The 11,793-nt window shown below is 33.2% G+C and overlaps 1 protein-coding gene across 1 annotated transcript; it reads right to left on the reverse strand.

The window, feature by feature from the left end:
- Window positions 1-2,657: 2,657 nt before the first annotated feature.
- On the reverse strand, window positions 2,658-3,946 carry LOC135122940 (augmin complex subunit dgt6). The gene is made up of 2 exons (XM_064047446.1): window positions 3,872-3,946; window positions 2,658-3,823 (listed from the first exon to the last, which is right to left on the reverse strand). Exon 2 carries the CDS (start codon window positions 3,814-3,816, stop codon window positions 2,689-2,691), a length of 1,128 nt encoding a protein of 375 aa, XP_063903516.1. The 5' UTR covers window positions 3,817-3,823; window positions 3,872-3,946; the 3' UTR covers window positions 2,658-2,688.
- Between the last annotated feature and the right edge of the window lie 7,847 nt (window positions 3,947-11,793).

Below are 11,793 nucleotides of genomic sequence, written 5' to 3' on the forward strand. Positions count from 1 at the left end.
TTTCGATTTTTCAGATTTGTGAATTTCCAGTTTTTCGATCGACCTACATATTAGATTCATTGAATTTTCGATTTTCGGTTTTTCCATTTTTAGATCTTTGAATTTCCAGTTTCGTATTTTCAGATTTCCTGTTTTTCGCATATCTGATATATCAAATTTTCGATTTTTCGGCTTTTCGATTTGTCGATATTTGATTTTCGAATTTTCGATTGTTCAGTTTTCCATTTTTCAGCTTTTAGACTTCAATTTTTTTACTTTTCGATTTTCCAAATTTTCGAGTTTCAATTTTCAGATTTTTGATTTTTCGATTTTCTTTTTCAATCTTTGAATTTTTCGGTCTTGATTTTTCGAATTTTTTATTTTTAATTTTTCCATTCTTCGGTTTTTAGACTTCAATTTTCTTTCTTTTAAATTTTTCGTTATTCTATTTTCCGGTTTTCAGAATTTTCGATTTTCAGTTTTCAGACTTTCGATGATTAGAATTTTGGATTTTTCAGTTTTATGATTTTTCGATTTTTAGAAAATTTGAGTAGCCGAATTTTCGATTTTTCAATTCATCGATTTTTCTATGTTCAATTTTTCAATTTAAAAATTGCGATTTTCAATTTGTCCAATGTCGATTTTTAGAATTTTCGGTTTTTCAATTTTTCCATTCTCAACCGTTAGACTTCAATTTTGTTACTTTCCGATTTTTTGGTTTTCGATTGTCCAATTTTCAGAATTTCCATGTTTCTTTATTCAGATTTTCGATTTTCCACTTTTTCGATTTTAGATTTTTCGAATTTTTGTTTTTCCAATTTTTTGCTTTTTCGATTTTTCTGTTCGTTTCAGTTTTTAGGCTTTGCAATTTTTTTTACTTTATATATTTTGATTATTTTAATTTCCGATTTTTTTATTTTTGTTTTTGATTTTTTTAATTTTCAATATTACAAATTTTTGACTTTTCGATTTTTTGGTTTTCCCGTTTTTCAATTTTCGATTTTTCGATTTTTGAGGTTTGTGAATTTCCACTTTTCGATCGACCTAGGTATTTGATTCATTGAATTTTCGATTTTTTGATTAGCCATTTTTAGATTTTCGATTTTTACGATTTGTATTTTTCGATTTTCTGTTTTTTGCATTAGTGAATTTCAGTTTTTCCGATTTTTGATTTTGCGCATTTTTGATTAATCAAATATTGTTGCTTACAAAAACTTCAAAACATCTACAATATTTCAAAGTATTCAGTTTTGCTATTCTTGATTTCTTCAATAAAATAAATTGAATCAGTCATTAACTTTTTTGAGACACCCTGTATAACCAAATCTAAAAAATATTAATGCAGTGATAAATCACAAGTATAAAACTCATCATATTTTATACATTTAAGATAGGCTTTATTTCCTCAAAATTTTGAGGTGACGTCATAAATTTTTTAGAGGGGATAAGCAAATATATTTTAATTAAAAATGTATCATGTTTATCATGATTTTAAAACATCTGCAAGATTTCAAAGTATTCGATTTTGCAAATTCAAAATTAAATTGCAAAATATTGTTTTATAATTTTGATTTTTTTTCCAAAAATCTGGACGTTTCGGATAAAAACTCAACACGGAGTCATAAACTACATGTGTAGGACTATGTTACTGTATACAATTTAAAACCCATTTACTTTGCATAAATTTGAAGTGACGTCATCACATTATTGGTGGGGATGATTAGACAAATTTTTAATTTTGCGACATTTATGAAAAAAATATCAGTTAACAAAAATGGCACGTTTTTATTATTATGCCAGTTACATGTCACTCAACGACAATATCGTTTTCTTTTTAAGAGTATTTTATTTGAAAAAGTGATGAAATTTTTTATACGGAACAATTGGTCGAAAGATGTTAGAAAGCAAAATAATTCATGTCCGGACCATCGTTACTCACGAACGAAAGTGACCATTATTTTATGGATTTTTTTTGAGAAAGTACAGTTATTTTTATGTTTTAGCAGGAATGTGTTCTATTTTCTATTAATTTTTACATATTTTTAGTCACAATTTTGGTAGTTATTTTTTACTTTTATTTTAAGCGATAATAAATAGTCCAAACACGAAAAAATAAAAAAAAATGAAAATTGGAAAATCTAAAATTTGAAGAATGGAAACATTGAAAATGTCAAAAATTAAAATACTGAAAAATTGAAACATCAAAAGTTGAAAAATCGAAAAACCGAAAAATCTCTATAATAAAAAATATCAGTATTCTTTGAACAACACGATCTCAAAAACATATTTTTAATTTCTTGTAAAGAAATAAGGATTTTGCAGTTAAGCTCCGCCCTCTTGGCTCACAACGAATAAAAAAAATCATCACAATTGAGATAGGGTGGGTGGGCGGGGCTACATTTTGCCTTTTTTTCTTAACATGTGTAGACTTATTTCGACACAAGAAACTTAAAACGTGTCTAAAATGATAAATTTTTGTGGTAAATAACTTAAATCCTATTTAAACCGATTTCGGAAAAATTCGTAATGGTTTAAAGATTTGGTGAGCTGAGGATTTTTAGGTGTTAAGGAATTCAGTATTTTGTGGATTTGAGGTAATGTAGTATGACACAACACAATTGTTAAAAAATTACAATAGTTTCTAAATAAAAACAAAATTTGTATTTTAAATACATATTAATATACAAAATTATACAATCCCCATAAAGACTATACATTATCTGTACTTGTTAAAACAATCATAGGCAATTTTCTTGACCTTACTACATCATCAACATGAGGAGAAAAATTTTCTGACAATTCCACCAACTCATTTTTAGTAGTAGAAATTTTATGATTAAACTGTAAGTACTTTTCACTCAAATCATCAATTAACTTATCCATATCATCCAGCTCTTTTACACTAAAAATAGGCATATCTAAACTCTTATTTGCTACAGTAACATTCAAACTATTAAATAAGTGGTGCAGACTTATTTCATCACTAGTAGTCTTATTAACACTGTCAAGCATCATCAAATCATCTTTCTTAAACTCAAGAACTGGCTTATCACTAGACAAAAACACCAGCAGTTCAGCGCACTTCTCTGATAATTTCTTCATCCGCTCCAATGCAGCCATTTCATCATTTATTTCCACAGAAGTCACTAATCCCTCAACCATCGAACGATCCACCATTTGCTTCTTTTTTTCTTTGAGACGCTTACTAACAGTACGCAACTCCGCCTCTACTTTGTCCTGCTCCTTAACCAAATCTTCCGCATCTCGAGCCGCTTTTTCACAAGTAGCGTGAAACCCATCCATAATTTTCTCCACTTCTTTCTCCACAAGCAAAGTCCTTGCTTTAACATTCCTAGTAACGATATTAGTAACACTTGAATTTTTATGTGGCCTAACCGGCCCCAACATCTCTTCCACCCCCTCATTCTTCCTCAAATGTTCATACATCACCAGCTTCGACAACTTCAACATAAATTTGGCAAACTTGTAGCCCCCAGGCGACATCAAATGCGACGCCATCAAATTCGGGATGTTAGCGTGCGGATATTCCGCGTTAATGTGGTTAATAAACGCTATGACTTCGGTTCTAAACGCACTTTCAAGCTTCACGTCATACAGGGGCCAAGTGATTTTTTCTTTGGTTAGTTCGGGGCTCAATATTGTGAAAAGGTAGTATACGACGTGCTGGAAAGCGGCTTTGTTGCTCTTAACGAACATGTTCTTTTTGAAGACCTCGTCGAAGCTTTTCGTTGTGGGGTAAAAGTGGGTGAGCAGTTTTATGTTGGTGTAGAGATTGTCGTGGAGTTTGTGTTCGAGCTGTTTGACGAAGAGGGCCATCGTGGTGCTGCGAAATAAAGGTGGTTTTAATTGAGGGGGCTGTTAATTTACTTACTTTGAATGTGATGAAAAACGACCAGTTTTAAACGGTTCGGGTGAATTTGAACGGGGTTTGACAGATGACAGGAGTGTGTTTAGCAGGGCTGCCAATGGTATAAAAGACACTTTTTGCTTGAGTTGGGTTTAATTTTTTTAATATAATTAGTAAAATTGGAGTTTGTTAGATGAATTAGAAGCGTCGAAAGTTATTAAAAGTATTTTATAAAGGACTTGTGGTTTTTTCAGACGGTAGTAGACCGTAGAGAAGTATAGAGGGTTGCCTATAAATATAATTTTAAATTGTTAGAAAAACATCAGCACGCACAATCGTTAATTTGTTTAAATAATTGTGTTATTAACGTTATTTTTGGAAAATGTTTCGATGCCTCGTAACTTTTTTAGCGTGGTTGGCACCGATCATAGATGTACAAAGAGATCAAAGCTTGCTTTGACATAGTGTCATTTCCAAAATTGTTCAAGTTTTTTTGTTGCTTCTGTTTCGTTGGATAAATTCGTTATTCACCCAGTACAACCACGTTTAGGTGAGTTTTTACTTAAATTTATTACTTTTGTTAAATAATTAGTGAATGCGCAAAAGGTTGATCAAAATTTTTTAAGAAAACTCGGTTTCGGATCGAACGGAGTTGAAATGCACGGAACCCAAATATACCATATCATTAGAAAATCTAGCAACCCTTGAAATTTAATGTTGGCATTACTAATTCGTCCCTTGTTTTTGTATGACACTTAACGTTTCGGGGGCTACGAATTTTGTTTAAATTTTTATATACTTTTTCTATCCAAATATTAGGCCATCAGTTATTTCAAAGATTTTTGATAAAATACGCAATCGGCAGTTTGCTTTTGAGCAAAATAGTCTATTTTTTACAATACGGTCGTGCCTCAAACGTATGGACTTTGCAGTTAAGCTCCGCCCCCTCGCCTCACGACGAATAAAAAGATTAATCACAATCGAGATGGGGTGGGTGGGTGGGGCTTATCTTTTGATTTTATTAGTGTATGTACATAGTCTTCTTTCAACAATAAAATACTTAAAATATCAAACGGTAAATTTGAAGCTAGAGTTATATTTTAAATAGCGTGTTGTTGAAAATCGGTATACATTATAATAAGAAGTCAATAATTAAGAATAGGATGAGACTATATTTGTGATTTATCATTCCATTCATATTTTTTAGTTTTGCTTATAGGGGGTGTCTCAAAAAAAATTAATCACTGAGTCAGTTTATTTTATTGATTGAATCAAGAATTGCAAAACTGAATTTTGAAATTTTGCAGACGTTTTGAATCTCAAGATTTTGCCGAATAAATCCTATCTAAAATGTGCAAAATATCATCAGTATATTTTCGTAAATTTATCATTGTTTTCATATTTTTTAGATTTGCTTTTACAGTGACTGACAAAAATGTTTGGATCAGTCAATTTATTTTAGAGAATTACTCAAGAGTTGCAGAAATGACATAATTAATATAATTCGTAATGTTTAAATATGATAACTATTAATATGTGATAATTAAACCGAAAACCATTTTCCTAAGAACACGAGGTTAGCAAAACAAATTAGTTTGTTTAAACATTGTTGAATTAACCCCGAAAATGTACAATTTCTCTGCGAAAATATGAAAAATAATTTTTGCAATCTCATCGTGACGTACGATGACGTCACTGTCACGTGAGCCACCTGACAAAAGGTCACATTTTTCGGTCCTCTGCGTTTAGTTTTGATTTCGGTTTGGTGGCAGCAACATCAGAGTCCGTTTTGGCTTAAAAGTAGGGCTCTTTTCACGAATTTCTAATTTATTATTAATAAATATTAGTGAAAATGTGTTGTATTAGTATTGTGAACACGAACGAAGTTGGATATTTTTCCGAAAAGGACCGAAAATAAGGTGAGTACGACTTTCGTTTACTCGACAATGTTTAAATTTTGGAAAAAAATTCGAAACGGTGAAAGCTATACATTTTCACGATATAATCAAATAAAATTTAGACATAATTAATATTATTTATAATGCTCAAATATGGTAAGTAACTATAGTGAATATATATAGGTAAATAGAATGGCAGAACAAAATTAATAAGAAACTTTCGCAATGTGTAACTAAATTCACTTTAACCAAGACTTTTCTTAAAATAAAGGTTTTTTTTACGAAAAAACAAAGAACGATTTGAAATGCAATATACTTTTCACAATCGCACGGAAGAATTAGTTTTGTATGATACGTCAGTTAGACGACAGGTCCGTCAGGAACGCCAACTATTGAAATTAATTCGAAGTGACGATTCCCATACAAAATTTTTAGAATTTTTTGGTTTTTTAGCTGTCTTATTTTTTGTAAATTTTCTTATATACAAACCTTGTCCTGACAATAAGGAACACGTAAAAAAAAGAATCATCCAATTCGGTGCAGTCGTTCTGAAGTTATGCGCGTACATACATTTCGGCGATTTATTTTTATTTATATAGAAGATTAATCACCGAAATGGAGACGGGTGGGTGGGCGGGGTTTATTATATGTTCTAGTAGTCGGAGTTTAATAGAAGAAAAGAAGCTTTTACCTTAAAAAAAAGACAAATGGGAGCTCCGACGAGATTTAACATTCTTAAAAAAAGACACTAATTTGGGACTCCCGAGAAGGTTTCGCCTTCTTAAAATAAAAAAGACATTTGGGGCCCCTGAGAAGGTTACACATTCTTAAAAAAAAATTTGGCGTCCCCGAGAAGATTTGACATTTTTAAAAAAGACATTTGGAATCCCTGAGAAGGTTTCAAATTAAAAAAAGGACTGTTGTGCCCCCCAGGGTTTTACATTAAAAAAAAAGACATTTGGCGTTCCCGAGAAGATTTTACATTTTTAAAAAAGACAGTTGGTACCCCCGAGAAGGTTTTAAATTAAAAAAAGACATTTGGCGACCCTGAGAAGGTTTTACGTTTTTAAAAAAGACATTTAGGGCCTCCGAGAAGGTTTCACTTCCTTAAAAAAGGTCATTTGGGACACCTGAGAAGGTTTCACATTGTTAAAAATGACATTTGGCGTCCCCGAGAAGGTTTTACATTTTTAAAAAAGACATTTGGGACCCCTGAGAAGGTTTCAAATTAAAAAAGGACTGCTGATGCCCCCGAGGTTTTACATTAAAAAAAAAAGACATTTGGCGTCCCCGAGAAGATTTTACATTAAAAAAAAAACATTTGGCGTCCCCGAGAAGGTTTTATATTTTTAAAAAAGACAGTTGGTAACCCCGAGAAGGTTTCACGTTTTTAAAAAAAGACAGTTGGGACCCCTGAGAAGATTTCACATAAAAAAGCCATTTGGTGTCCCCGAGAAGGTTTTACATTTCTAAAAAAAGACATTTGGCGTCTCCAAGAAGATTTTACATTTTTAAAAAAGATATTTGGGGCCCCCGAGAAGGTTTTACATTTTTAAAAAAGACAGTTGGAACCCCTGAGAAGATTTCAAATTAAAAAAAAAACAGTTGGTGCCCCCGAGAAGGTTTTACATAAAAAAAGACATTTGGCGACCCCGAGAAGGTTTTACGTTTTTAAAAAAGACATTTGGGGCCTCCGAGAAGGTCTCCCTTCCTTAAAAAAGATCATTTGGGACACCTGAGAAGGTTTCACATTGTTAAAAATGACATTTGGCGTCCCCGAGAAGGTTTTACATTTTTCAAGAAGACATTTGGGACCTCTGAGAAGGTTTCAAATTAAAAAAGGACTGTTGATGCCCCCGAGGTTTTACATTAAAAAGAAGACATTTGGCGTCCCCGAGAAAGTTTTATATTTTTAAAAAAGACAGTTGGTAGCCCCGAAAAGTTTTCATGTTTAAAAAAAAAAACAGTTGGGACCCCTGAGAAGATTTTACATTTTTAAAAAAGACATTTGGTTGGGGCCTCCGAGAAGGTTTTACATTTTTAAAAATGACATTTGGGCCCCTGAGAAGGTTTCAAATTAAAAAAAGGACTGTTGGAGCCCCCGAGGTTTTACATTAAAAAAAAGACCATTGGCGTTCCCGAGAAGATTTTACATTTTTAAAAAAGACATTTGGCATCCCCGAGAAGGTTTTATATTTTTAAAAGATAGTTGGTACCCCTGAGAAGGTTTTACATTTTTAAAAAAGACAGTTGGTACCCCCGAGAAGGTTTTACATTAAAAAAAGACATTTGGCGACCCTGAGAAGGTTTTACGTTTTTAAAAAGACATTTAGGGCCTCCGAGAAGGTTTCACTTCCTTAAAAAAGGTCATTTGGGACACCTGAGAAGGTTTCAAATTAAAAAAAGGAGTGTTGGTGCCCCCGAGGTTTCACATTTTTAAAAAAAGACATTTGGCGTCCCCGAGAAGATTTTACATTTTTAAAAAAGACATTTGGCATCCCCGAGAAGGTTTTATATTTTTGAAAAAGACAGTTGGTACCCCCGAGAAGGTTTTACATTTATAAAAAAAAAGTTTTGAAGCCCCCGAGAAGATTTTACATTTTTAAAAAAGACAGTTGGGATCCCCGAGAAGGTTTCACATTCTTAAAAAATACATTTGAGGGCCCCCGAGAAGGTTTCACATTAAAAAATACATTTGGGACTCCTGAGGAGGTTTTACATTTTTAAAAAAACATTTGGGGCCCCCGAGAATGTTTCACTTTCTTAAAAAAGGTGAATTAGGACCCCTGAGAAGGTTTCACCTTAAAAAAAAAATAGTTGGGACCCCTGAGAAGGTTTCACATAAAAAAGCTATTTGCTGTCCCCGAGAAGGTTTTACATTTTTTAAAAAGGTAATTGGGACCCCTGAGAAGGTTTCACATTCTTAAAAAAGACATTTGGCGTCCCCGAGAAGGTTTTACATTTTTAAAATTGACATTTGGGACCCCTGAGAAAGTTTCAAATTAAAAAAAAGACTGTTGGTGCCCCGAGGTTTTACATTTTTGAAAAAATACATTTGGCGTCCCCGAGAAGATTTTACATTTTTAAAAAAGACATTTAACGTCCCCGGGAAGGTTTTATATTTTAAAAAAAAACAGTTGGTACCCCCGAGAAGGTTTCACGTTTTTAAAAAAAGACAGTTGGGACCCCTGAGAAGATTTCACATAAAAAATCCATTTGGTGTCCCCGAGAAGGTTTTACATTTTAAAAAAAAGACATTTGGCGTCTCCGAGAAGATTTTACATTTTTAAGAAAGACATTTGGTGTCCCCGAGAACGTTTTACATTTTTAAAAATGACATTTGGGACCCCTGAGAAAGTTTCAAATTAAGAAAAGGAGTGTTGGTGCCCCCGAGGTTTTACTTTTTAAAAAAAGACATTTGGCGTCCCCGAGAAGATTTTACATTTTTAAAAAAGACATTTGGCGTCCCCGAAAATGTTTTATATTTTTGAAAAAGACAGTTGGTACCCCCGAGAAGGTTTCATGTTTTTAAAAAAAGACAGTTGTGCCCCCGAGAAGGTTTTACATTTATAAAAAAAAGATTTGAAGCCCCCGAGAAGGTTTTACATTTTTAAAAAAGACAGTTGGGATCCCCGAGAAGGTTTCACATTCTTAAAAAATACATTTGAGGTCCCCCGAGAAGATTTCACATTAAAAAAAACATTTGGGACTTCTGAGGAGGTTTTACATTTTTAAAAAAGACATTTGGGGCCCCCGAGAATGTTTCACTTTCTTAAAAAAGGTGAATTAGGACCTCTAAGAAGGTTTCACGTTTAAAAAAAAATAGTTGGGACCCCTGAGAAGGTTTCACATAAAAAGGATATTTGCTGTCCCCGTAAAGATTTTACATTTTTTAGAAAGGTAATTGGGACCCCTGAGAAGGTTTCACATCCTTAAAAAAGACATTTGGCGTCCTCGAGAAGGTTTTACATTTTTAAAAAAGACAGTTGGTACCCCCGAGAAGGTTTCATGTTTTTAAAAAAAGACAGTTGGTGCCCCCCGAGAAGGTTTTACATTTATAAAAAAAAAGATTTGAAGCCCCCGAGAAGGTTTTACATTTTTAAAAAAGACAGTTGGGATCCCCGAGAAGGTTTCACATTCTTAAAAAATACATTTGAGGGCCCCCCGAGTAGGTTTCATATTAAAAAAAACATTTGGAACTCCTGAGGAGGTTTTACATTTTTAAAAAAGACATTTGAGGCCCCCGAGAATGTTTCACTTTCTTAAAAAAGTTGAATTAGGACCCCTGAGAAGGTTTCACGTTAAAAAAAATAGTTGGGACCCCTGAGAAGGTTTCACATAAAAAAGCTATTTGCTGTCCCCGAGAAGGTTTTACATTTCTTAAAACGGTAATTGGGACCCCTGAGAAGGTTTCACATTCTTAAAAAATACATTTGGGGTCTCCGAAAAGGTTTTAAATTTTTAAAAAAGACGTTTGGGACCCCTGGGAAGGTTTCACATTCTTAAAAAATATAAAATACATTTGGGGTATCCGAAAAGGTTTTAGATTTTTAAAAAAGAGAGTTGGTACCACCGAGAAGACTTCAAATTAAAAAAAAGACAGTTGGTGCCCCCGATAAAGTTTTATATTAAAAAAAGACATTTGGCGTCCCCCAGAAGGTTTTATATTTCTAAAAAGACATTTGGGGCCCCCGAGAAGATTTCACTTCCTTAAAACAGGTCATTTGGGACTCATGAGAAGGTTTCACGTTTTTAAAAAAGACAGTTGGGACCCCTGAGAAGATTTCACTTAAAAAAACCATTTGGTGTCCCCGAGAAGGTTTTACAATTTTTAAAAAGGTAATTGGGACCCCTGAGAAGGTTCCACATTCTTAAAAAAGACATTTGGTGTCCCCGAGAACATTTTACATTTTTAAAAATGACATTTGGGACCCCCGAGAAGGTTTCACATTAAAAAAAAAAGACATTTGGGACTCCTGAGGGGGTTTTACATTTTAAAAAATGACGTTTGAAGCCCCCGAGAAAGTTTAACATTTTTAAAAAAGACAGTTGATACCGCCTGACAAGGTTTCACATAAAAAAAGAAGACATTTGGGGCTCCCGAGACGGCTTCGCAATCTTAGAAAAGGTCATTTAGGACCCCTGAGAAGGTTTCACATTCTTAAAAAATACATTTGGGGTCTCCGAAAAGGTTTTAGATTTTTAAAAAAGACAGTTGGTAGCACCGAGAAGGTTTCGCATAAAAGAAGACATTTGGCGCCCCCGAGAAGGTTTCAGATTAAAGAAAAAAGACATTTGGTACCCCCGAGAAAGAAAGAAAGTGGGGTAATTTCATTAATAAAAAATTTGTTATGACGCCATAAACATAGATAATACACAATGTGTGAGAAAAAGAGGAAGAAAAAAGAAAAAAAACAGGAATGGCCAAGTTTGGAATTGAACTCGCGACGTCCGATCGGCATTCTTGCCTCGTAACCACTAATCTACGTGGTTTTTCTAATATACATAAAAAATTTGACAACAATCTGTTCAGCTGTTTCGGAGATTACGTGTGTAATAAAAATGGATACAGACACCAGACAGACAGACAGACAGACAGACAGACAGACAGACGGAAACGGGAGGCCACTTTTTTCGTACTCTAGAGAAAATATAAGTAGACATTTGTCCGATGGACTCGATTACGTAGTTTATGCTCGGGAATTAAAAAAAGAAAACATTTTTTACAAAAATATCATATTTCAGAAATCGAGTAATAAAGAGACATCGAAACATTACATTTTATTTACATTTCTAATTTGGTTTCCTGGTAATCCATTATTTTAAAAATTGGTGAGTTTCGTACTTGGGTCAATATTACGTAATTTTCCTATTATAAAATTCTGTTTTGCCATCTGAATTAGTTATCAATATATTTTCTTTAGAATTTTGATAAGCTAAATTTTTTTATCTGACCTGACCAATCGCGACCTGACCTGACCTGATTTGATCTGACCTGACTTGGCCTGACCCGACCAAACAGAAATTTCTTCACAATTAAAAAAATTA

Source organism: Zophobas morio, unplaced genomic scaffold (genome assembly GCF_036711695.1).
Source record: "Zophobas morio isolate AGI-343-1 ecotype UQ-CSIRO unplaced genomic scaffold, CSIRO_AGI_Zmor_V1 ptg000006l, whole genome shotgun sequence".
Classification (NCBI taxonomy): domain Eukaryota; kingdom Metazoa; phylum Arthropoda; class Insecta; order Coleoptera; family Tenebrionidae; genus Zophobas; species Zophobas morio.

What these genes read in the sequence shown, in the direction of transcription:
- LOC135122940 (XM_064047446.1), bottom strand. Translation starts at nt 3,816, where the DNA reads ATGGCCCTCTTCGTCAAACAGCTCGAACACAAACTCCACGACAATCTC.